At 54.0% G+C, this 25,848-nt stretch overlaps 7 protein-coding genes across 7 annotated transcripts; 3 read left to right on the top strand and 4 right to left on the bottom strand.

The window, feature by feature from the left end:
- Positions 1–546: 546 nt before the first annotated feature.
- Positions 547–3,113, top strand: VE01_07344 (uncharacterized protein). The gene is made up of 3 exons (XM_018276779.2): positions 547–1,206; positions 1,262–1,593; positions 1,640–3,113. Exons 1-3 carry the CDS (start codon positions 702–704, stop codon positions 2,855–2,857), a joined length of 2,055 nt encoding a protein of 684 aa, XP_018128852.1. The 5' UTR covers positions 547–701; the 3' UTR covers positions 2,858–3,113.
- Positions 3,114–4,128: 1,015 nt separating this feature from the next.
- Positions 4,129–7,367, bottom strand: MPS1 (Protein kinase). Its single transcript, XM_018276778.2, has 2 exons — positions 5,221–7,367; positions 4,129–5,163 (listed from the first exon to the last, which is right to left on the bottom strand). The coding sequence occupies exons 1-2, from the start codon at positions 7,054–7,056 to the stop codon at positions 4,345–4,347; spliced, it is 2,655 nt and encodes an 884-aa protein (XP_018128845.1). The 5' UTR covers positions 7,057–7,367; the 3' UTR covers positions 4,129–4,344.
- On the bottom strand, positions 7,368–9,055 carry VE01_07342 (uncharacterized protein). Its single transcript, XM_018276777.2, has 2 exons — positions 7,644–9,055; positions 7,368–7,591 (listed from the first exon to the last, which is right to left on the bottom strand). The coding sequence occupies exons 1-2, from the start codon at positions 8,811–8,813 to the stop codon at positions 7,562–7,564; spliced, it is 1,200 nt and encodes a 399-aa protein (XP_018128846.1). The 5' UTR covers positions 8,814–9,055; the 3' UTR covers positions 7,368–7,561.
- On the bottom strand, positions 9,050–10,889 carry VE01_07341 (uncharacterized protein). Its single transcript, XM_018276776.2, has 2 exons — positions 9,989–10,889; positions 9,050–9,935 (listed from the first exon to the last, which is right to left on the bottom strand). Exons 1-2 carry the CDS (start codon positions 10,463–10,465, stop codon positions 9,393–9,395), a joined length of 1,020 nt encoding a protein of 339 aa, XP_018128847.1. The 5' UTR covers positions 10,466–10,889; the 3' UTR covers positions 9,050–9,392.
- On the top strand, positions 10,724–13,358 carry VE01_07340 (uncharacterized protein). The gene is made up of 2 exons (XM_018276775.2): positions 10,724–12,906; positions 12,979–13,358. Exon 1 carries the CDS (start codon positions 10,865–10,867, stop codon positions 12,230–12,232), a length of 1,368 nt encoding a protein of 455 aa, XP_018128848.1. The 5' UTR covers positions 10,724–10,864; the 3' UTR covers positions 12,233–12,906; positions 12,979–13,358.
- A 127-nt stretch (positions 13,359–13,485) lies between these two features.
- Positions 13,486–16,648, top strand: VE01_07339 (uncharacterized protein). The gene has a single exon (XM_018276774.2). The coding sequence runs from the start codon at positions 14,069–14,071 to the stop codon at positions 15,947–15,949; it is 1,881 nt and encodes a 626-aa protein (XP_018128803.1). The 5' UTR covers positions 13,486–14,068; the 3' UTR covers positions 15,950–16,648.
- A 1,142-nt stretch (positions 16,649–17,790) lies between these two features.
- On the bottom strand, positions 17,791–22,012 carry VE01_07338 (uncharacterized protein). Its single transcript, XM_018276773.2, has 3 exons — positions 21,007–22,012; positions 20,617–20,939; positions 17,791–20,560 (listed from the first exon to the last, which is right to left on the bottom strand). The coding sequence occupies exons 2-3, from the start codon at positions 20,884–20,886 to the stop codon at positions 18,698–18,700; spliced, it is 2,133 nt and encodes a 710-aa protein (XP_018128802.2). The 5' UTR covers positions 20,887–20,939; positions 21,007–22,012; the 3' UTR covers positions 17,791–18,697.
- Positions 22,013–25,848: the final 3,836 nt, after the last annotated feature.

Raw genomic sequence — 25,848 nt, 5'->3', positions numbered from 1 at the left:
TATGGGGACTTCACGTGATGGAACTGTGAGAACTGAAGAAACCTCTGTGTCTCCTATCGTTTAGTAGTCAGCGTTAAAGTCCACTGTCGCGATACAACGCGTTGTAAAAAATAGACCCACTTTTGGGTAGTCGAGGTGGTCGAGATGATCGCGATCACCAAATAAGGGTAAAGGCGGCAGGGCTCACCCAATAGGCAAGATGGCACCGATTTAACTATTAGCCAGAGGATTGCTTGCGTAACATCAGATTAATGGTCTCAATCGTGCCAATAGGCATAGCGCAGAATCACGGCCCCTTGCCGCCTGAAGGGTGAGGCGAGGGGTGAGCAGGGTGAGCAGGGTGAGTGGGGTGAGCGGGGTGAGTGGGCTAAGCAGAGGCGAAGCATGTGTTAGTTTAGTGTTAATTTCGCGCTAGTCTTGTTCTATGGCACACCCAGTCCATAGTTCCTCTGAGAGCTGTAACACTAGACCCCTTTTGGCAAGACTAGCGTAGGCGAGATAACCCGAATACCTTTACCCCTTTCAGAACGAACATTTAAAGTTCGTTCTGAAAGTAGAACCGCCTTTCTACTCAACATAGACTTTAACACATAAGTAGCAGTCGGAAGTTACCGTGGCTGCAACCTATAACCCTTGTACGGTCGCTTTTTCTGTACAATATAGGAAGAGCCACATCAGGTCCTGTGACCTGCCTGCTTGTCATGGCGAAACGCAAGATCACTGTGCCAGACCATCCTCTAAAGCGAGCTCGAGGCGATCAGACAGCAGAGGATTTGACAAGTGCCAAGTCTGTCCGCCAACAAGCTGAACCGTATCGGATTATTACTGCCAAGTTCCCTATTGCTGCCCTCACAGCTTCGTGGAGCGTAGGCAGCAACCGACCGATCAATAGCCAGCATGTACATAGGCTCTGCCAGATATTCATGGAGCAAGGACTCCAACGAGAGGCAGAAGAGAATCGTTTACTGATAGCATGCTCGCGTGATGAAGTCCAGAGGATGATAGACCACCTTGGAGAGGGAGGGGACCGTATGGGCACGCCACCTCCCTGGCCGTTTTTTAAAGACTGGGAGGCCGTCAATGGGCGTGGGGCAGAAATAATGGTTGGGCAGCATCGTGTAGAGGCGGTGAAGGCATTCCTGCGGAAGTTGGAGGAAGACCCGAATGAAGGCTCACACTGGTGGATCTGTGACATCTATGACAAAGGTAGGCCCTCATTTACAACTCGGAATGCGATTAATCAGTGTTGCTAACATTGCAGATACACTCCCGCCTCGTATCAGAACCCGACTTCGCGCGAATAGGGTCGGTCATACCCTTCCAGACAATCACGGCCAGATCTGGATGGAGCTCGCGACGCTGGCGGAGCAAGATAAGACCCTCTTTCAAGGGTCTAGTACCGGAGTGAAGAAGGAAATGCTAGAAACACTTGGCCTGAGTGGCTGCGTCGGGTTCCCAATCCGTCGCCTAGTGACTCTCTGGAAGAACAACAGCTGGCGGGATATGATTACGAGGTGGTGCCGCACAGGCGTGGGGCGGTCTACGTTTAACATATCACTATGGGATAACATGGCCAGGTTCCGGATTGATGATGTGAGTCTGGTTCGTACTGTGTGGGGATATACTTACGACGCGACAGTTCTGGTTTGATCCGTTTGATGAGGTGCTGAAAACGATCTCGAAGTTGTCTGGAGGGTTAGACAAGGCAGTTCACCTGAGCGATTGGGCTGCCCTGGTGCGTCTGCCGCGACCATGCTCATCTTCTAATATGCATGATCTATTTTACCCTAATGCTCCTACCGACGTCCTAGCCAACCTCAGCGATCAGGGCCATCTGTATCGCCGGTCGGGGTTCTTAGTAGGACTCGAGCATGGCCACTATCACAACGCCGCACGATACGTCCTAGGCAATGCGGGTCAGGAATATATTGATATTCAGGCCCTGCTGCGGACAGGTCGGAGGGAAGGGAAGATCCTGTCAGAGGTGATATCCCACGTCACGCGGTGGATCAACTGTGAGCCCACCAAGGTTATAGGCCGCGAGAATAACAAGCCGCAGCTGTGGCAAAATTTTATACCGGCCTTGACGATCGAACATAACAGCCAAGCCCCACGCAAGTCACGCAAGCTGCAGCGGGATCTCTTCGCCACTGTAGAGGGTCGACTGGATCAGCTAGAGGGGAGTCTCGGAGGGGATATTGGCGATGATACCTACCTGGAGAGGTTTAAATCTCCGACCTGGAGGGATATTCTGATCACTGTACGTGATGCAGCTGGTGGTCAATTACAAGAGAACCTTGCCACGCTTAGGTTGCCAGGTCCGAAGAGTACTTTATACGAACAGGAACCTGCCTTGATCAAAGCCTTGAGCTTTGCAGTTGGTGGTCTCCCCTGGGTTAGGGATAACCCTGCGCTCAGGGCGAACGGGTGTATCGAGGAACTCATGCGACACATCTCACCAATTGTGATCGAGTGGGCGGCGCAGAACTCCCAAAAGGGTCTCACTGCCCAGACGACCGGGAAGGTACCACGCTGGCCTTTATCGATTAAGGAATTGGTGGAGAAGCAGCTCCAGGCACTTACCAGGATGTCGGTGAGCCCAACAGCGGCGATGGAGAGTGAGGAGAATCCTTCGGTTCGCACCCCGCCAGGTATCTCATTGGCTGCAGGTGTGAAAATGTTCAAACACTCCTCCGCCGTTGGCTGGGCGTGTCGTCGCCGAGAAGGAGCTCAGCGCGGAACGAACAGATGGCACGAGAGAGTCTCGAATAACCAAATCCGTCTCGTCGGGAGTCCTCCGCCGTTAGGCACGTGTAAGGACTCAGGCTCAGCGGCCAGCCCCGAGCATAGTCGCTAAAGAAGTGAGGATTGAGATCATAGCCCATGAGATTAAATCACGAGCTCGCAGGCTCTGGTAGGCTATTTGGAGAAAGGACATAGCCTTTATAAGATAATGCCATCGTACATGAACACTTAAATATCGCTAGCCAACATGAGAAGTGGATCACCAACCTGATCTCGATCTCTGGCCATTTGGGTACAGTGCAGATTGATATAGAGCACACTAATTGTAGAGTAGTAGATACATAATTAGACTGAAAGTTGCCACGGAGCGAATGTGGTCTGGTATCTGCTTATTAACGTGATCGGTAAATAGATATCCTTAGACATGATTAGATCTATTACGGTGGTGTGACGAGAATGGAACAGGCTGCCCACATAGCAGGTTGACTAACTTATGTTTGCTAGCAAAGCCACTTTATATATCCTTGTATGCACAGCTTCAATGGGCTATTACATATTCGATGTACATCTTTTGAAGTTATTAGAGATTACGATCTTAGATTTCTATTTAGCTGTCACTAAGTGCATTTTCAACGTCTAGGAGAGGAATTATTCGTAGATATGCGGATTACTTTGTACCCTTATTAGCTTGCCTAATAGCAGAGGGTGCGAATAACAGAATTACTATAGCCCAAAAGCCTTGTTCAACCCTTTTCCATTGTATCCCCCCGCAGTCTAAGACAAGGTAATTCAGTCCTTTGTCGCAACCTCTACTTTCCTTACCTAAGCAGGAGAAAGCTTATTAAAGCACTGTTTCTACAGCTTTGGCATGAATCTTATAAGCTGCGTGTAATATATCACTATCTCCTCCGCTAGTAGCCTCATGTTAAATACCATTTTCTTAGGTCCGCTATACTCACCTTTCTTACCTGTCTAGCTCACCTTACTTACCCTGCTCACCCTGCTCACCCTGCTCACCTTGCTCACCCTGTTCACCCTGCTCACCTTGCTCACCCACTCACCTAGCTCACCTGCGTGCATCCAATGTCGCGGTGTAACGCGTCGTCAAAAATAGACCCACTTTTGGGCGATCAAGGTGGTCAAGGTGGTCGCCATCTCAAAATAAGGGCAAGGGCAGCGAGGCTCACCCACTAGGCCAGATGGCACAAATTATCCAGGTGTTTGCTTGAAATCGGTAGATTAGTAGTTGGGTGGGTGACTACTAGCAAATACCTACTGTTGTATGTTTTTTTGGTTTTTTGTTGTTGTGTTTTGCGTAAATAGCCAGACTCCCCTCAATGATACGCAATACAAGGCACGGCTTACAACATATAAAACATCTCGTTACGTTTGAAGAACATATAAAATTTCGAAGGGTATAAAAAAATCCGCTATAAAAAGGTGCAGCCTCCAGTTTGGAGTCTTGCACTCCGCTTCATGAACCCATTAAACGCTTCCCTCCCATCCCAAGTCAAAACGCCTGTTTTAACTGTACTCCAACACAATACTCCCACAAAATTAATATAAACCATCCTCACACCACATCCGCCCCCTCCTCCACTACGCACCCAAATTCTTCCTCAAACTCTCAAAATACGCCCCCGCCCAAACCCCCATCACCTCCCCCTCCCCCACCTCTCTCCCCCTACACTTCCCCACAACACTACACAATATCCTCCCCAACAGCTCCTCCGTCATCGGCAGCGCCCCCTCCGGCAACTCCCTCGGATTCAAAAACTCATCCTGGTCGCTCAACAACTCCGCAGCAGTAGGCCGCTTATGCTGATCCCTCTCCAAACACCTCTTTAGCAGCCGAATCAACGACTGCGGGAGCGTCACGCCGCCGAGGCCGCGCGAGGGGAACTCGATCGCGTAGTTCCAATCGATGATGGCGCGGCAGCGGCTCAGCTGGTTGGAGATATGCGCGAATGGCTGGCGGCCATAGGCCATCTGGTAGAGGATACAGCCTAGACTCCAGATATCGCTCGGCTTGCCCAGTTTCATAACTCTCGGCCCGCTGCTGTGCCCCCGCATAGCTCCTGGTGCCTTATTCTCAGGGAGCTCGCTAGAATCCATAAGACTCTCGGGACTCATATAATTCGGCGTGCCGACCTGGGTGTCGCGGTGCACGTTGACAGTCTCGTCTGTCTGGATGGCGTTAGCGATGCCGAAGTCGATGAGCTTGAGCAGGCCCTTGACAAGCACGAAGTTGGCGGGCTTGAGGTCCGAGTGCACGATGTCGTGGGAGTGGACAGCGGCGATGCAGACGAGCATCTCGCGCCAGTAGTAGCGCGTGAAGGAGGGGTCGAAGACGGCGTCCTCGGTGTTGTAGCGGAGGCTGAGGATGCGGTTGAAGTCAAGCTCGCCCATCTCCATGAGCTGTGAGGTGTGGGTTAGAAAAATTGTGCTTGTAAGGGGGGGAGAAGGGGGACTTACCACACTCAGCATCTGCTTCTCGTCGTTCATCTCGTAGTCCAATATCGTTACTACACGATCGTTTCCTTCCAGCTTCCTCAATAGATCGATCTCTCCCTTATAACCTGTCACAGCATTCTCATCCGCATCCTCCAGACTAACGCGTTTTAAAGCATAGATCTTCCCATTCTCCGCCATTACCCTCCACACCTTACTACTGCCACCCCTCCCTAAAATCTCCAGTCTCGTATAACTCTTGCCATTAACTCTGATATTATTCCTCTTCTTAGACGAATGCGAGGTGGTCGCCGCGCCCGCCGTAGCAGTGGCAGTTTCCAAGAGCGACATCTTAGGGGGCGGCGGCGCAGGGCGGCGCGGAGTATTTTGGGATCTTGCAGCTAGTGGTTGGCGCACTGGAGAGACAGTACCACGCATGGCGCTCAAATCCGAGCTTTGTGGGCGTAGAGGGACTTTGTCGATTTTATCAAGAAGCACCGATGGCGGTGCCTTATTGCGCTTAAAAGTGGGAGGTGCCTCATTTTCCTGATCATGGCTCGATGGCATCTCCGGCCTTGGCGCAGGAAGCTTAAAGACAGGCTGTGCAAGTTGAGCGGGTGGTGCGTTGTCCGACGGTGGAGGCCTGGCCTGCTCAACAACAGGATCCGCAGGGCGATTATACACAGCCATCGGCGGCGAGGGACGGGCTTGTTTTAATGCCTCCCTCCCACTCATAGGGCTACCAGACGCAAAGTCCCTGTACTGCGAAGCCGAATAAAACGACGATTTCGGCGCCTCAGACTCCTGACTCGATGCCGCCTCCCCGCTCCCAGCATCATGGCCTTCCGCTGCTTGATTCTCCGGCTCCTGGCTCTGGCGTTCCTGGCTCGAGAAAGCGGATTCCGCACCCTCAGCATCCTGCCCAGGACCCTGCTCCTCCTCACTCTGTCTCCTCTTGCCTCTTCTTGCAGGGCCACTCAAGAAACTACCAGCTTTTCCGAGGCGCTTCACTCTCATCGAACTCTGCATTCCCATTTCCTCCCCATACCTCGTTCTGTTCGCTGTCGAATTCCCATATCTCGTGACACTGCCCAGACTAGTAGCATTATACGGCCTCGCAATCGTAGCCGGGTCTTCCATCTCCTCCTGTTCCAGCGCCGCTGATCGCGCTCCCGATCCAGAGCCAACACGATTTGACGCCCGTCCACTAGATCCAAACGACGATCCATGATTCGAAGAGGCTGTGATTGGTATCCGTACAGTCCTCGGATATGGTGCTGGTGTACTTAAGTCCAGTGGGCTTCCCGGTCTCGACGGCACCTGCTCACTCGGCGCTCTCACAGAGTTCGACAAGCTTGTCGTCCGGCGAAGGGATGCTGAGCCGGGGGTGCCACTTAGGCGTACTACTCGTCGGGGATATGGGCTGTGGGTGCGAGATACCATCGCCGGGGACGCCGTGCGCTCTCGGGCCATCTGTTCGTGTGCTGGGGGGTCGGCGGTATATGTATGTCTCTGCGCGACTGCCGTTGAGCCAGACAGGTTGTTTTCGTTTGCAGCTAAAGCTGGTGAAGCAGAGCCAAGCATTGAAGCTTCATCATTCAACAGCGCATTCGTGAGGGCGCTGAACTTCATCGGCACAGGTAGGTCGTCATCCGAGCTATCATGATCGGAATAGCGGCGCGTCTTAGAAGTCGGCAGCTGTTCTGCCAGGTTCCCATTCGCCGCCGCAGCAGCTTCTCTCCGCACAAAAGTCGGTCGTGCTGGTGGGACCTGTCGTAAGGCCTGTCTCGACGAAGGTCGGCGCATCTGCTGATTGCCGAAGTGGCTTGAGCCCAGTGGTGTTGGGGACGCGGTTGCCATATCGGGCGGGCGTCGCGTTGTCGTTGGGCGAGTATAGAGCTATATAGTAAGTTCAATGCTGGGTTACGGCGTATGAGCTCTCCTCTTCATGGCCGAAAGGTTGTCGCTATTGGGGTAAATGGAATTAGAGGTTTCGGGGGGGGAGGACAAAATTATCGCGTGGAATTCGAGGTCCGCGACGGGGTGGTCGGGGGAGGTGATTGGATGGGTTGATACAGGGTCAATTCTCCACTGTAAATACGCTGACCGGACAACGGACACACATCACGTGATTTATAGATATCAAGCTGCTGTTGGTTTACAACCTCGACGTGTTTCCAAACTTCATGGTTATTTTCGCTCATATCTTGGTGAATCCACAGTCCTCATGAAAAGGTTGATTCTTGTGGATAAATGCTAAATTTTTCAGTACCCCAGACGCCGTCATCCAGTCTCGTAATGCACCCGCTCAAACTCCCAGTAACTCTAATGCTGCCGTCGTTCCATCATAAAGCCTCCCCGCTCCTCATACCACCAGATTCTTCACAACAAACTCCTACACCCCAGTTAGCTCATCAGTATTTTCCCAGGACTCAAATCTCACATACCGGATGCTTCGCCTGCAACTGTCCCATAATCCCCTCCACCCCCTCTGCCAACCCCTCCACATTAAAATCCCACTGCCTCAGCACCCCCCCTCCCCCCTCGCGCGCTCCCTCAAACCAAATCACCTCCTCAATCTGATCAATCCTCCCCCCCAACCGTCCCTGCTCAATCATCTTCGCCGTCATCTCCTCCGCCTTCTCGCCCCCAATCCCCAGCAGCTCTCCCAGCGGCCCAAACCCAATATTCGCATACAGCCTACTCGCCGCCAAAAGATTATGCTCAAACATCGCCCGATCCAGCACCGTCAACCCATCACTCATCCTCGCGAGCTGGTGCTCCTGCAGTCCCTCGGCGAACTTCGAAATCTCAGCAGGCGCAATCACACGCTGCAGGTGCATGTTCTCCAAGATCGCGAACTCCTCCAGCTGCGGCGCGCGCTCATCGCTATAGAGGCGCTTTAGGGCGCGCGAGCGAGCGGGGCCGGCGGGGGCGAGGACCGCGCATTTTAGTGCCATGGAGAGGGTGTGGAGCTGCTCGTCTTCGCCGATGGAGGGGTCGTGGCTGATATCCTCGTATCCCTTTGCGGCAGCGAGGAAGTCGCGGCGGGAGTCTTGGATACGGGCTTGGGAGACTTGGAAGTGGATGAGCGAAGTTGGGTTGGTGACTTCGTGCATGATGTTCTTGAACTTGTTGAGGTAGGTTTCGGCGGAGGTGGGGTCGTCGCATTCGAGGTGTAGACGTACGATGCGGATTAGCGTCGCGGCTTTGTCTTCTGAGGAGATCTTGCGCTGCGAGGAGTTGAGCGGGATGGCGGCGAGCATTTGGGCCGCGGAGTGGAAGTCTTCGAGAGCTTCGTAGGTGTTTGCGAGGATCATGCGGAGCTCAGCGATCTGTTCTTCTTGAGATGCTTGATACTGTTCGATTTTACCGAGGAGGGTGGTGCATATTTCGATCCGGTCGCTGAGGACGAAGCCGGGGGTTTGAACGAGGAGGATTAGGCGCTGACTGAGCTCGCGGATGGCTATGCTGCCGATGTTGGAGGTGAAGAGTTTGGTGATGATGGTGTCGACGGCTTCGGGGTCTGCTGGGCGGCCATGTTTGGCTGAGTCTTCTTGCTGATGGAGCAAGGTGTTAACCTCTTTTTCGACTTGGGAAGAGCTGGCAGACGCCATTGTCGCAATAGTCTCTAGATTAGATTACCTTGAGGCCTAAAACGTTGTGGTTGTGAAGCAAGCCGCCAGGGTTCGTTGCGTGTAAGGCGTGAGGCTACCATGAGGTTCAGAGAGCTTGGCAAGCGAGCACCAGCCCCGCCCCATTCGGTAGTTGTCAGCCTTGCCTCCCTGAGCTTTAAGAGGATCCCCACAAACAACTGCACTTGAAATGGCCTCATTCAGTAACTTCTCACATGGTTTGTAAATATCATATTTAGAAGAAAAGTAAATATCCCTAATTATTGGTATGGATCGTAGATTTCAATAGTGTTTGGTAGAAATGTATTTATACTCGTGATCTTATAGGTTCTAGTATCCTCAACCCACTGTACGTATAAACAAGAAAAGCAGGGAGCTCGTTCTGCTCCCTGTGCCGTTTCGCTCCCAACAGAGTACCCTTCCATCACCCTCCCGCGACTCTGTATACTACACCGTTGACCCTGAACTATGTCGTTCCAAAAAGAAAAGGAGGCCGAACGTCGTTAATCTCATATCCAATATGAGCCATCATAGCTTGGTTATATTGAGCACCCGAGCCTTTCACGGAATCGGCACGATATCTGCCTCTGAGAGAGGCACATTTCTGCGGCGCACCGTAGTCTCATCGGCCTCGATCTTCACCGTGCCGTTAGCGCCAGTCATGGCCAGCTTTGGCTTCGAGCTGGCCTTCTCGGCGGGGACGAAGCGCTTGCGCAGAGCGTCGATCATCTTGGCAAACCAGTAGAAGTTCAGTGCGTTCAGGACGAGGTTGCTTCCGAGGTAGGTGACTGCCAGCCAGAGTGGGATGAACTCCTCTTTCGTGTACTTCATGATTTCGTCGTGGTTGGGAGCGTCAACCTTTCCGTAAGTGTCGCCAGGAGTGTGGTGCAATGCCATCCACATGTCCTGGTAAACGCGCAGAGACTGGTATGTTCCCCAGCATAGACGGCAGCCAAAGAAGGTGGTGAGGAGCAGTATGCCGTTGACGAGCTGGCGACGAGATCCGGTCAGGTTCAGTTTGTCAAAGAACCAGTGGAAGTTCAGGAACGGCGAGGAGAGCTCGTAAAGGATGAATGTCGAGGCATAGTAGTTAACGAAGGGTCTCTGTGAAGGAATCTCGTTAGCGCAGCACCTTGAAGCTCTCCCAGATTACTTACAAAGCCAAAAGAGAACACCGTCAAGGCGCTGACGGCATGCGCCAGCATTCCCAGGCCAAACATCTTGACATTTTGGATAGTGATAACCAGATCCCAGAGGAAGTACCCTGTAGCCAAACCTTGAACCATCCCAGACGCCCCGGTATAGCCCCAAACCCGCTCCTGCCAGGTCATGTTGTTGCGCTCGTCATCAGTCAAGATGACATAGAGAGCCGTGCTGTTAACCAACAGACTCTGGCACAGCGACACCACATGGACGTTCCAGTTGAACTTCTTCTCGGCCGAGAGCGCCGGATATTTCTGGGGAAAGAGCCATGTCGATACGGCTGGTGCGACCTTCTTATTGATGAAAGTATATGCGAAATATGAAATGACGACCTCGTGAATGTGCAGAGGCAGTGTTGTTGCGCCGATATACTCTGAGAACGGAGTAATCGCCTTCGCTAGGAAGGGTATGGGGGGTATGAAGTCACGCATCGTCGCGGGGTTTCTAAGGAATGTGCCAGATCGGTTCGGTAGGTCGCAGATGAGGCTTTTGAGAGAGAGTCGGGCGACGAAGCTTCTTATTTACAGTCAGAGGGGCGCAGGCCTACGAAGGCAGACGCGATGAACTGTGAGAGAGTTCAACGCAGTCTGAATTCGTTGGGGCAGTAGTCACGATGACCATAGCTAGCACTGGGGTGATCGCCCCACACAAGCGCCTTCGTTGGACCTCGTGCCTAAACGGAGGATGCCGAGGCTGAAAGAAAGGCGGTGCTGCAACCTTGACAGCCTTCCTTTCCACGTTGCTTCCACAAGGCTACCTCGTGATAATATTCTTTGAATAAGCCCAATAAGCTCATATGATGCTGGTCTGGGCCCTTGCATGCCACGGCAATGTCTGACTCTCTTTATGAGCTTTTGGCTCCTCACCTTGGCCAGACTTCGTCTGCGTCTTTGAGGGCGCCCAGTGACCCTATCACATCCACCTACCTTACCAGGCTCACGACCCTCCCGTTATCCTCACTCAGTGACACGGAGCCCCAATCGCTGGCGCAAACATCCCACTCACTGCTGCTATCTCTCCAAGCCCTCTCATCGCGGTCGCACAAGGCCGTCATAGCCTCTTCCGACCACCTCTCCTCACTACAGACTACTCTCCCAGCTATAGCGGAGAGCACAACGAAGCTTCAGGATGCCATACCAAAGCTAGACGAAGAGGCGCTTCGGTTCGCCACAACCTACAACAAGAACACAGAGAATGCCATCCTAGACAGGCGGCGCAAGGCCTTACTACTCTCCCGCAATTCGGACCGCCTGGGTGATGTCCTCGAGCTCCCCACCCTCCTCTCCTCGGCGATATCTACGTCTGGCGCAACTAGCTCGACAAACAATACGTCTTCATCTGCCACAATCAACTATGCCTCTGCGCTAGATCTAAATGCGCACATCCGGCGACTACATGGACTATACCCGGAATCACGATTGGTGTCGTCGGTCACAGTACAGGCAGAAGAAGAGATGCAAGCCATGACAACGAATCTAATATCAAGTCTAAAAGCACAAGGTCTAAAGCTCGCAGCCGCAATGCGCACCATCAGCTGGCTGCGCCGCATCGCCCCCGAGCTCGACACACCCGGCTCCGAAGTAGGCAGCAGCCACGAAGGCAGCCTCGGGGGCCTCTTCCTCGTCTGCCGCCTCGCCAACCTGATGGCCATGCTTGGTGCGCTGGAGCCGCTACGGGAACTCGCAGACCAAGAGCTATCAAACAACGCCTCGTCCGCCACGAAGAAGGACCCGAGCACCGCGTGGTCGGGGGGTCAGCAAACGGAACGCTATCTAAAGCGCTATATTGAGATTTTCCGCGAGCAGAGCTTCGCTATCATTTCTATGTTCCGGAGCATCTTCCCGGCGGCCGCGGAGGGCGAGGTGGAGGGCGTGGGAGGCAAGGGGAAGGGGGACAGCGATATGCTCCAGCCCCTGCCGTCGTCGCTGTCGACGTTCCCGCTGCACCTCGTCGGCGTGCTCCTCGATACGCTCAAGAAGTACCTCCCGAACGTGCAGGACCGCGCGACGCGCGACAGCTTACTAACGCAGGTTCTCTACTGCGCGGCCAGTCTGGGCCGGCTGGGCGGGGACTTCAGCATGATCCTCACGTTCCTGGAGGAGGAGGGCGAGGACACGGAGGAGTGGGTGGATGTTATCAGGAAGCACCGCGTCTTGGCGGGGAAGCTAGAATCGATGGTTGGCGCGCGGGAGTCGTAGGGGCAAAATACTAGGGAGGGGGAAAACATGGGCTGTTTTTCGTCATGAGGCTGGCAACATGTGTCACGTTCTGGGTTTAGCATAGCGAGGCGTATTTCTGGTGGGGGGGGGGTTTGGCAGGTGGGAGAGACAATTGTGTTGGTGGTCACGAGCGTTTTGTTTGGTAGATGAGACAGGATGGGAGGGTCAGACATGTGGTGGGGTTGGAGGTGTATGCAGGTAGATCCGATGTACACACTATCTATCTATGTCAACTTGGAGTTACGAATGAGTTACGATGTTGAAGCCACGACGATGACAAGATGTTTCCAGGTTGTGGGTGAGAGTGGATGATTGGCGCTGTTGTGTGTGGGCAAAGATAAGCCACCGCATGGCACGGTGGTGTTATCAGAGCGAGAGCGTCGTCCCTCGTCCAGTAGAGGATCTCCGCTTGTACTCCATCCCGTTTCGTGCTTTGCGATACCGTTGGTGCGATGCCGGACGAGACGATGGGCACACATCACATTCGGAGGGTATTGTGTATCGGGATATACTTAGCTGTTACTCGGAACGGTGCATTTGTAAAAGTTTTGTTGGTTTTTTTGTATGGGAAAGGAAGGTACAACCCAGCGAACCCTCCCCCCTGGTAGTCGGTCTGGTATATCTAGATAGTTTAGTCGATACGGGTTCATACGGTGAGTGCGGTTCTCCCGCTCTGTTCCCCAATCTATCTCTCTAGCCAGTCGCGGGTTGCTTATTGCTCATAGCGTCCGGGCCTAGTCGGCAGACTATTGCTCTTTCTACTAGTTGCGCCTTTTTCTTGGTGGCAAGGGGATTCAGGGGATTTTATATGGGAGAGTAAAAATAAAACTTTGAGAGTGAGAAGAGAGTGGAAATATATACATACATATTGGTGGCGTGGAGAAGTATAGTATTCTAGTCTAGTAGTCGCTATTTCTCACGATGTGCAGTGCGCAGTGCAGACGAGGGCTTCATCGCCACTTAAAACATCATATCACACAATCACTCATCCACGTACAATACGAGACAATATGTACAGTACAATACACGAGCATGACCATCTCCAGAAAAACTCGAGTTCTGCTGTGTCAGTAACTAGGAGATTTTACTTAATTTATGACTCGGCATATGTAGATTAGATGCTAGATATAGTATCCGTCTGTACCCATACCCATAAACCCAGTACCCCGTCTTTTGGCCCTTCAAATCAGCTTCACGATGATCCTCTTTTCTGTCTTTGTTGGGGTCAAAACCGCCCCATCAATGCAACCGCAACCCACTATCCAGGCTACTTACACTACTCCAGCGGCTACTCCAGGCTCTAGACTCCTACAAGTCCCCCCCTTCTCCAAAACCCACAGCCCACATGATTGTTTGTCGTATGCAAGTGAACAACGCCATTACATACAAGCCATGCCAGTAGTCAAGAAGCATTCTGTTGACCGTTCTTATACTTTGTACTGTTCTCACTGTTGTCGTTGCTCTTACCGTTCTTACTTATACGCTTCCTGTGGCCATTAATAAGTGTTGTGCGTTGTTATGTGCCGCAAGAGCCACAATTATTCCAGGATTTCTCCAACTTACCGTCACCCCCGTGGGTCAAGAGCTTCCTATCAACACCAGCCTTCTCCTCCTCTTGCCCTGAAACCGGCGCGCGGTCAATATTCATCAAGGCACAGCACAGGCCAAGGGAGAGTGTGTGCATGTTATCTATCACATATTCGCTGCTGCTTCCCCTCCTTCGACCACCGCCGTTCACTATCGCTCTAATCTCTCTATCCCACCCTGTTCTGTCCCTCCTCTCCTTGCGTCCTCGACAGGCCTGGCATACTCTCAATGTCCACCCAACCACCACTGCGACGTCGATTCTTACCGATTCCCATAGAGACGACATTCAAGTCCCACAAGCAGCTCACAATCGATTCAATTGATCCGAGTACCCACGACACCGACCCGGCGGGCGAAGACTCCAATCCCACTATCCGCGTGCAGCTAGATGAGCCACCGAAACGCCGATTCCTACCTCAACCCATCGAGACCACCCGACGCAGCAACCGTGCGACAGCGGTGAAGCCAGCGGAAGATAACTTTATTACGACTACCCAAGACGTTCCACCGGCTGTAGTAGAGTCTCCACCGCGGAGGAGACCTCGGTTTGCCCCCCAACTCATCGAAACCACGAGGCGGTCAAAGCGAGTCAACGATGTCCACCACACACCACCAGAGAGAACAGACGTCACGCCTGGGACGAACCACACATACCAGTCAGGAGGGAGATCCAGGACGAAGCCAGATCAGCACCTACTATCGCCACACGACATCCGAGCCAGCAGTTTACCACCGCCTCTCCGCCCTTATCGGCAGGGGTCGATGAGGCCGCACCCGAACACCCGTCGGGGCACGCGATACAATTCATACCACCCGGAAATAGGCTCGCCGCTCTCAGACTCGAATTCCTACACCACGGAAGAAGAGGCCGATAACGCGGAGAGCACACCCTCGCTGACCGAGTCGTTCGGGTCCTCGGAGGATTCGAACCGCCTACAGATGGCCCGCACGAGGGAGAGCTGCGATGAGAATTACACGGGCTATCTACTGACGCTCGCGGCGGAGCAAGCCGAGGAACAATTACGGGAGAGGCAGCTGCGCGAGCAGGAGTTGGTGGCTTACGTGAATAGCGACTTCCACGACCCTGTCTCGCATTTCTATGACCTCGAGAGCGAGGTGGGGTCGGATGAGGATAGCGGTCCAATACTACTACCGCATGAGAAGGTGGCGCGGAAGAGATCTACGGTTTCTGGATTCACGGCGGCAGAGCTCCAGCAACATGAAGAGTCGCTGGCACGGATGCGGGCCGAAGAGACGTTTAGGATGGTTGCAGAGGAGGCAGCCAAGCCCTCCTTCCATGACCCTTTCTGGACGAATGGCATCAACGATAAGGGCATCCTCGCCGCTATCCCGAAGGACGAGGAGCTGAAAGTCATGCGCGAGGCTGCCAGCCCGCCCATGCTAGGAGAAGACCTCATATTCCGAATGTGCCCCTCCCCCAAATTCACCCGATTCGAAACCGACCAACGCATCGAGGCCCCACCCCCCAAGAAAGACGACGGCGGCGGCCTCTGGGGCGGCTACTGCGTCGCCGAAGACCCAAGCCAATGCATCGCCCCCCACCACCGCCACCCCAATCTCCTCGAGACCCCCGACAACGAGCGCGACGACCCCTTCAACGCACTGAACCTCAATGACGGTGCTGGGACTGCGGCGCCCAAATACCACCAATGTACTCCCAGTCGCGGGATGCACATGCTCAGCGGACTCGACGAGCGGCTCAAGGGCGAAGTCGCAAAAGCTAAGCTCGAGGACGCCATCTGCGTCGAGTTCAACGACACGTTCGTCACGCAGGTGTACAACTACCTCTCCCTCGGCTACCCGATGCTGGCGCGCGAGTACGACGAAGAGCTCGCGCACATCTCGCATATACCCTCCGCCGAGCTGCGCGTTGATGACGACGTCAAGGCGCCGGTGGGGAATGTGGGCATCAAGCCTGGGACGGGACTCACGGATGCTACCGGGGCGGTAGGCGTGGGAACTCCGAGGTGGATGGCGCTGAAGAGGTATATCCATGAGTGGGCGCGCCAGCACCCGAATCTGTCGACGAATACGGGGGAGCCGATCGCGTGGGGCGTGAGGGCGAGGAGAGGGAGCTGGGCTATCTGATCTAGATTGAGGGCTGGCTGGCTGGCTGATTGCCCTGGGGATGGGGCCGGCTCACATGAGCAGAGCGTATGGGAGAGATACGTACGTACGTTGTGTGTAGATTTTTGCGAACGACGACAAATTGAACAATGGCGTTGAGTGAGCGAGCGAATGATGCCGGGTTGGGGGGTTTTTTTATTTGATGTTCAGGGTCTGTCTGGGCAGCGGAGGCGTTTTGGTGCGCGTTTCAGCGGTACTTGGGGTTTTTTCAAAGCGGATTGAGTTGTTTATTTGGGAGACCCTCTCTCTCTCTCTTGGTGAGGGGGGTTGGATTGAGCGTCTGCATGGTCTGCGTCGAGGGCGTTGAGATGGGGTAGACCGTCGGTCTTCATATCCATGAGTTGGTCGTTGTAGACTGTCTCCGTCGGGACGAGCTGGGTCTTATGGGGGGGTAGATAGGAGGCTTAAACACCCCCGGGGGGAAGATGGGGGTGAGGCTCGGCGCGATATTGGGTTGCACGATGGGCAGCGTTGCATCACGGAGGCAGGGCCAACCAGTCAGTCAGTCAAGTCAGTTGGCCACGACCTTTAAGCCTCTTACTACGATTTTACGTGGGGAGGGGGAGAGGCACGCGATGCAGGTTGATGGCTAGTTCTGCACCGCGCGCACGCCGCGCTTTTTGGATGGATGGAACGGCGGCGGCGGCGCGGGGGGAAGGGGGAAGGGGGGAGGGGGGGATCTGTATATATTTATAATAGTAGACAAAGGACCATTTTTATCACTTTTCTGGTTTTAAGGGTGGTTTTGTGGTGTGAATACCCCATATACTCCTTCTCCATCGTTATTCTCTGCTTGGGTAACACAATTGCCTTACCCCCCCTTTGTTCGATGTGCACTCTCCTCACTGATATCCTACTACTAAACACAGCATCGCCATCCCACGCCGACCTCGCAACGACGTCTCACTGTCTGGCATACACACCACCTCGCACCAGCACCAGCATTGGTGAGCGCAGCCCACGCTCATGGCCAACCACACCATCCATTGATCACACTGCAGAGAGGCGATCCGATCACGTTCCACCAAGCTTACGGTGGGCACAGTACGTGTTCGACTTACAACAAACGAGACGGGGAGCCAAATCCAGTCCCCCGACCATACCTCTCACTCACTCACTCACCACAGCACCGAAATCCACACACACCGCAGTTAACTAACTAACTAATTGACTGGATGAGGTGAGTATGTAAGGAGGAGTGGGGTGGGTAGTAAGCACACATCCCATCCCGCATCCCACGCAGCCGTGTCCCCCACGCATTGCCAACCGTGCTCCCCACCATCCAGCGTCCCGCCCGTCCACCCCACATATACCATACGGTGCACTAGGTTGGTTCACCGACTCTCATCTCATCCCGTCGTCTCAGCTCATCTCATTCTATTTCGCCACCCCGTAAGCTGGTGTACGTACATCACACCCCCGTCCCGCACAGGCAGGCCGTCCCCGCTTGTTTTTCTTGAAAAAGCAAAGAGGGCTAGCTGGCACTGGGATATGATTTCAAGGCTCCGTTGGCCGTTCCGTTTGTCAGTCGATTACTGTGGTGAGAATACGCCGTTGAATCCGCCTGGGCACCGTTGTGCTTGATGGGGAAGGCGTGAGTTGTGTACTCTACTTAGGATACTTGGAATAGCCACGTGTGTTACGTGGAGGGAGTGTGTGGGTTAATCGGTGATTTTGGTTTAGATGGGGATGAAAGATCACTATTATAATTTTTGTTTTTTTCTGGAATATTCACATATCTTATTTCGACGGACAAAAAACAGATAGAATCAAATAATTATTTATTTTTGAAAACAGGTGACACCAGAAATATGATTATGAATATGGCTATGATATTGAAAAACCACCGATTTATACATCCCCCCCTTCAAGAATTACCACCAGCCCTTCACACGCTTCGCTTTGCCAAATGAATAAAATAAAATACGTTGTTCGTCATAAAAAGCCGTCCGTTTCTTTCGTGAGAAGAAAATATTATTTCCTTTGAATATCGTACCGTAGATTCGAGCACTTCGATCTCCACTCAACTTTGCCGTCCCCCCTTGCCGTCGTCCCTCCCCCGCACTCCAGCCGAACATTGCCCATCCCAAATTGCCATTCCCAAAAAAAAACACCCACATCGATCCATCATCAAGGGTCGTTTTCCGCCCACTGTAGAATATCGCGCCCGCCGCCGCTTTCCCCAGACTCGACCTTGCGGATACCATATGTACATGCAACTCTCGTGCGTTGCAAGCCCAGCCCCGCCAACCCCACACCCAGAAATAAGAGTAGAGTAGTGGAAATAAATAGAAAATAGAAATAGAAAAATAGGAAGGGTTTTTTGCGATTAATATGATGTAGAAGAGGCCCGAACAATAGACATGTTTCGAAGAGGAAAGATGAAAAAAAAAAGGTGTAGTTTGTGATGAAGGAGGAGGGGTATGCGTAGGAGTTTTGACTTCCAAGTGATGATGATGTGTAGATGTGTAATTTTCCTTCCTGATTCTTTCCAACTTCATCACACACACGAATGTTGGAGGAAGGGGAAGGGGGAGGTATGAATAGCTGCTCACCACGCTGCATCACTTCATCACGAATGGGTAAAGGTAAACAAAGAGAAAACAAGAAGTAGGACAAGATAGAACAGAAGATGGGTGCAGAAACACCAGACACATCGTTGCGCCCAATCCTACGATTGAGCCAAGCACCCCCTGCACAACAAAAACCTTACATAGTCGCGTCATACGAGAGGAAGTCAGAGGCGAGCTCTGGGTCGATGAAAGTCTGGTGGGAGAGGAGGGTGTTCTGTGTAGCAAAAGAAGGATGGTGGGGTTGATGCGCGTCGATGAAGGATGACAGGTCATCAGCAGTCATCACCATCGAGGCGTCGAATTCGCTCGACTGCTGGCTGCTGGGCATCAACATCGACTGGTTGAACTCGCCGTGGTGCGAGAACCCCTGCGCGAAGGAGGCGTTCATCACGCCGCCCATGTCGTTCATGTCAATGCCCTCGTTGGGGGTGACGAAGCTCGAGCCGCCAGAGGAGGAGTAGTCGAACATCGGGGCGTCGACGGGGTAGAGGAAGCTCTGATCGAAAGCCATCTGACTCGCCGGCGTCGCCATAGTCGGATCCTCGAGATCAGCGAGGAGGACGTCTTCGTCGCCGGACTCCTCGTCGTCATCTTGCTGCACCACATCAGAGGACTCATACACATCCTTCATCCAGCGCTTCAGCTCCTTCATCGGGGGCCAGTCCCCCCCTCCCTTGCCCCCGCGCTTCTCGGACTTATCGTCCGCCTTCCCCGACTTATTCCTGCCGCGGGGCTTGGGCACGAAGTGGGCGCGTCGGAGGTGGGCGGCGGCGTTGTAGTAGGCGCCGTACTTCTTGTTCTGCTGGGTGCACGCCTTGCACTTGGCGAGGGAGTTGATGGGGCGGAACTCGTCCTTGACGCCGTCGAGAGGCTCGATGCACACCCATTTCTTGACCATGTCCTTGTGCTGGCGGTCCTTGTGGCGGCCGAGCTCGTGGGCGCCGCGGAAGCCTTCGCGGTCGTCGCAGAGGTCGCAGTGGAGGCGTTCGTGCTTGGGGCGCTGGTAGGGGGTTTTGGAGATTTGGGCAACGAACTTATCCTCTTGGCCGTCTTTCGACTTGATGCGGACGAGCGGTGAGACTGTTTGGGATTCATCGTCATCGCTGCCGCCCTTTGGTGCTAACTTGCGGTTGGTTGCGAGCTGGTTTTGTCTCTGTAGCTGTTGTCGAGACCTGGAGGCCGATGAGGATGATATATTGCTGTCGGTCGATTCTGTCCGCTGCATACGTTCCACGTGACGACTCGAAGTTGAAGACATCATCTTCTGAGGAGCGAACAATGGGTAAGGTGCTTGCTGGCTGTAGCCAGCCCCGCCAGCACCAGCCAGCAAAAGGTTCTGCTCTTCGCTCGAGGATACCTGCTTTAAGTCGGATGGCGGGTAGTATTGCGTCGAGCCGCTGTAGAATGCATCGTCGGTGGAGCTGATATCAGAAAACATAGAAGTATTCGAGTGAACATTCATCATCTGGAAGCTCTGAAGAGCTTCATTGCATGTGCTGCTCTGGCGGCTCATATCACTTACAAATGTGTTATCCGTTGTTAGCGTCGTGCTGCTCGGAGTATTCGGGGCTGGGTTACTGAATGTACTGCGCCTTGATGGTGATAATCTGGCCTGGGCAGGGTTGTTGATCATGAAGTTGTTCGGGGGAAAGTCCGTTGTCGTCACCGAGAGGTAGGGCGTCCTTCTCCGCGAGAAGTAGTTGCTGGGATCCTCGCCGACGTCCAGTTCCGGGACCTGTGCTAGCTCCGGCTGTGCTTGATGGTATTGCTGATAGGTGTATGGGCCATCTTGATGAGATTGCCATGCGTCGATGTCGGCTGAGCTCGGATGGCCTCCCGTCATCTGCTGGCCGGGGGCAGTGCGTCCGCTGCTAGAGAAGGACCTCGACATCGAAGACGGCGGTGCTCCCATAGACTTGGTCCGGGACATGGCCACAGGGCCTCCAGAATGTTGTGACACGCTCCTCGACATCCCCATAGATCCCACATGGTTTCGTCCCTAGTTGCTATTAGAACCAAGACAGGGTCAATCGTGAACCGGGAGCATCATCCTACCGGGAAGGCAGCGCGGCTTGTGTTTCCAGCCATGGATAGAGACCTCGAGATCTCATTCTGAGAGCGTTGTCGGCGGTGTATCGGCGGGCGGTCGGTGGACATGGTGGGCTGGGACGACGCGGCCGGAAGCGGTGGGCATGCGGCCAGTTGAGCACTGATTCGAGCCTGTAATTCCAATAGCTCCCGTCTCCATTGTTCCTGATCCTGTTGTTGTCTCTCTTGTTGCTGTTGCCCGGGTATGGGATTGCCAGTGAAGCTTGTCGACATCATGACGGTTTGCGAAGAACAAACTATGTGGGCCTGAAGATAATAGAGGAGGAATTCTGCAGCCTCACAAACGTGTTAGTGAAGATCTTAATCAACAAAATATATTCATCTGAACTCACTAACCGGCTATCGTGTTTGAGGCGTCTGTGATTGCCTTTCAAGGTGGTTCGCAAGAGAATAAATTTCGAAAAGGGACGGCGGTCAGAGGGGAGCGAAGTAATGTAAGGCGCTGAGGAGGATAAAGCGTGTGAGGCTGTGTAAGCTCGTGGGTATGTATGGTTGGTATGGGTATCAACAAGACAGGGCGGCTCTCTGATTGAATCTCGAGGTTTCGGTGTGTGGCTCCCAAGGGCCTTAATGCATGGTGGTAGGATCACATTCAGAGAGTTGCAGGGCCCGTGGGATCAGTGGGTTGGATGTCAGCGATCCTCGACCCAACAGGGAGCATCAACCACCACACCGGTTGGGCGAGAAGACCCAGCCTGGTCTCCTCTCACACGGCACGCTGAGTGACCTCTATCACCCATATCTCCAGGCAACAAAAGCGAAGTTTCGCATCGTCGTGGCACCCCGGCCCCAGCCTGACTATTCCCCGTCCATCCACTGTCCACACTGTCCACTGTGGTGTTGGTGGTCGTCGAGGGAGAATTTGAGGGTGCGGGGGGGAGGGTTTGATGGTGGACATCACTGGCTAGCCTGCTACAGGACTCGAAAGTCGGGCAGCAAATCAGACGTCACCGACGATTTCGAGATTCGTTGTGGTTGGCTTATGCACGGTTGTGCCAGTCCGCCTCACCATTCGATTTGCTTATGCTCTTCCGCACCATATTCCTTACCCTGAAGATAGCCACGTTGGTCCCCCCTCAGCCAAGAGGGGAGCCCGATACCGCTGAAGAGGCTCACTGGTGGTCAACAAATGCTGTGGTGGGATGGGATGGGCTTGAAAGCCAGCCTGAGGTCAAAATGCTGTGGGATGGGATGGGCGGCTTGGGAGCCTGACAACGCCCGAGTAGATAGAGGGCCACGAGCTTCGCCACAGCCGTTTGCTTCGTCACGCAATCTATCATTTTCATAATACAGCACAGTCAATAATTTCTTCTGCCTATTATCGCCACGACCACCCAAGCCCCCCACCGACACGAGGAGAGGAGAGTGTGCCCAAGCATCGGTGAAGAGCAAGCTGGTGACTAAGCAAGCAACCAAGGAAGCAGCAACCAAGCATAAGCATGCGCACAAACGATCCCGATCTCTACCTTACCTGAGGTGTGATTCCTCACCGGTCAAGATTCCGCACCGCATTGCATTTCGCATGTCACACTGCTCCCCGGCTACCTCATTGGTGCTCCGAGGGCCGTGATGTCAAATAGAGAGAGACAACCGTGTCACCTCACCCCCAATCCAGCTTCCACGACCCTCGATCTCTTTCCCAGTCGAGCCTTCCTCGTCCCGTTTCGTGCTCTCGGACCACGCTGAGGTGCATGTACGGGGGAGGAGGGGCCCATCTCATCGGCTTCGTGCCGCATCGAGAGACTCCCGGATCTATTGGGTTCAGGTGAATTGCTTGGTACTGTCGATGCGGAGCCACCACGGTCAGGCAAGGGAAAGATGCGGTGGTTGACAGGAGAGGTAAAACAGACACCTTGATGGTCGGTCTCTGTACCGCCTGCACTGTACCGGGTCTGTCTGTGGCCGGCACAGGGTGAGTGAAGTACAACAGACAGAATTTCCCCATATTTCGCCAATAGAGCCCGCTCCAGCGAGCCAAATGGGTTCGTCCCGACAAGCCTCCTCCGTTACCTTGTGGGGCCCGCGAGCCATGATGGGCGTGATCCTCTGCGCTTCGTGCTGGATCTGGGAGAAGCACACCATGGGCATGGGCGCGCGATCTCTGTCTCTCAATGAAGCAAGGGAGATACCGTCATGATCCCCTTTGGTGCGTTCCCCTCCTAGGCATAGTCCCCCGATTTGGCCCAAGGGGATCGACAAAACATCCCAACGTCTTCCGAACGGACGACGCTTTGTCCAGCTGAGATCGGCCCCATTCCCATGCTCGTTTGACTCTCGACCCCGACTCTTCGCTCGGTGTGGAGACGGGATTCTGGATCATGGGAAGAGACGCGGGTCCGTCTAACCTTACTTACACCTTTTCCAGTCCCAGACCTTGGCTGAGTACAGTACACGTAGTTTTTCTCCATATACTGGGTACGGCATCCAATATACCGTACCCATACACATACCCATACCCCTCCGCCCGGGAACTTTTACAGCCACGCCTACCACGCCGTCCCTGCACGGACCCATTAGTTCGCCCAGTCAGCGGAGCGGGTCTAGTATGTTCCCTGTCCCTGTGCCTGTGAGTGGTTCCCCTTCACGGGCTTTGCTTCTCGTCGATGAATCCCGCGGATGTACCTTCCACATACAAAACAATAGCACGGAGTACATCAATAAACGCACATAGTCTAACGCCACTACTAACCATATTAACCCTACTAACCTAACGGTACTAATGCTACTAACCACTACTAACTCTACTAAGACGACTATCCCTACTAACACCAATCCTACGGTAGCATCCCTAGTACCTTCCGTACCGTTACTTACCTCCTAGTTCAATATGACACGCCCTTCCCACGTCCACGCCTCGTTGCCCGGCCCCCCCACTCTCGGAGATCAACCCGCCCACCTCCCCATTCCGCCCAGCCTTGCGAAGCACAGCGACAGCGTAGCGCAGCGCATCCAGGTTTCCGCTGCTGTCCTCTCCCCTTCCACCACAGTACTAACTAACCTTTTGGAATCCCCCTACCCACCCTAGTCAAGGAAAAGGGAAAAAAGAGAGTTGCCATGTATACGTGACTTAGGGCACCCCACGCGCGGGAATCCCATTACTGGAATGGAAGTATGTACCGTGCTAGTGCAGACTAAATGATCTTCCGCTCCGATGGGCGTGCAGCAAGCAGAGCAAATAGTTCGCGCCCTCGGACCTCGATGGAGTAATAACCCTGTTCTGTTTAGGGCCAATCCATACATCCAGCCATGTCCATGATAGTTGACCAGCGAGCAAGCACGTTCACTTCGCTTGCGACCTGTCATGTATGAGAAGTCAGTCGGCGTGGGGGATATTGGGACAGTGCGCAGTGCACCACGGACTGTGTGAAGGGGAAGCAGGTACTCAACCACGAGTTCTGAGGCCAAAAACTGTTACTTCACAGGGGGTTTTTATCTACACCCTCAATTCCACGCTGCTGGTGTTGGTGCTGCTGAACTCCCGCATCATCACCTCCCCATCACCCTATAGCGCACCCCCATCACCTCAACCCCACATCACCTAATCCCACTCCTCCCACTACTGCCCCCGTGTCACCAATCCACAGCAATTCACACTCCCATCACAGCTTCACACTCCACGATCACCTCTCCCACTTGAATGATGATCACCCCCCCCCATCCCTGTCCACCCTCCACCAAGCAAGCAAGCAAGGGACAGAAAAAGTATTTGGAATCCTCCGGATCTCCCCCCTCCCCCCCCCGGTCCCGCATGGCGCAAGATGGGCTTAACATGGCTTAAGTACCAAAACCCTGACTCGGTTCCAATAGGGGAATAAAGGGGGTCGATCAGAGAGAGAGAGAGTCAAGGTTTTTTGTTTGGTACTGTTAGCCATGCGTGAGGTTACAGTACGTACTGTACTGTACTGTACTGTATGTGGTGTCGTCTCCCCGTCTCCTCTCCCCCAACCCACTAAAACTTACGCCGTAGCGCGCGAGGTGGCTTTGTTGGCTGAACGTGGGCGGGAGCCGCGAGGTGGTGGGTGGTGGTGGTGGTTCTCCGAGATCCCGCGGGAGGGAGGCTAGAGGCTAGAGGATACATAGGGAAGCACGCTATAGGAGGAAGAGGAGTGGGAGGGAGGAAGGGAGGGAGGGAGGGATTGCTGCTTTGGGAGGAGGTGGTGGTTGATGGGGGATTGGGATGGTGAGGGTTGGTTGGGGTGCAGGAGGGAGGAGAGGACAGGGACGGCACAGGGCCATGTGTCTGGGGTACAGATGGGCCTTCATACAATACCATTATCACCTCTCCCTCCCCCCGTCCGTCTCCCTTTGTTCGTTTGATACCACTAATCGGGAAGTAAGCGTGCACATGTAATCCCCCTTGCATCCCATCCCCATCATCCTCCATGAAGCCAAAACGCTTACAGCAGTAAGTAAGTACCTCTCGCTCGCGCCCATATCCCCCTTGGGCAAAGTAACCTGTACCTCTACATCCCCATCCCCCCCCCCCCCCCCCCCCCCCCCACCCCCCCCGGCCCCCCCCCCCCCCCCCCCCCCACGGCCCCACAAGAATTCCCATAAAAATCCACCACGCCGGTGCCTATGTGTGTGTCCACGCACTCGGGGATCTGCCATCTAGGGAAAGTAAAGTGGATGGGCAAGGGGGGGATCCGGGAAACTTCATACCGCACTCCCCACTTTTCTTTCGCCGAGAGGGCTTTCATGTAGGTGATGGAGAACTGTTACAGCACGCGAGGGGGGGGTGCCGTGCCGTGTGCTCGGCTGGAGGACGGGGGGGACGGCACAGGACTCGTGGCCGGGGAGTGGGCTGGACCGACGCGGTGGGATGGATGGGGGGGTCTAGTGGATGGTAGTTGTTCTAGGGGTGTGGTGGGTGCGGTACCGTTGATGCGGATGGGCTGGGGAATAGAGAGAAATGACGAGGAGAGGGAGGAGTGGGAGGACTGATTAGATAGTGAAATGGTCGGTCTATTCTGTATATCTAACGTAGGCCGGTGGGAGGGAGGACGGAGCGGGTACAACGGGAAAGGAGGAGGTATGGATTTTTATTACCCAGTTTGTCGCACACACCTAGCTGTCTTGAACGGATATTCCCGTTGCAGCAGTCATGAAGAGATCGAGCGGAATCCAGGGAGTGAAGATGGCCGGGCATCATATTTCCCATTCCCGCATCACCGACCG

Source organism: Pseudogymnoascus verrucosus, assembly GCF_001662655.1.
Source record: "Pseudogymnoascus verrucosus strain UAMH 10579 unplaced genomic scaffold scaffold_33, whole genome shotgun sequence".
Classification (NCBI taxonomy): Eukaryota; Fungi; Ascomycota; class Leotiomycetes; order Thelebolales; family Thelebolaceae; genus Pseudogymnoascus; species Pseudogymnoascus verrucosus.
The sequence above is the reverse complement of the archived record's forward strand: the minus strand, read 5'-3'. Positions and strand labels throughout refer to the sequence as shown.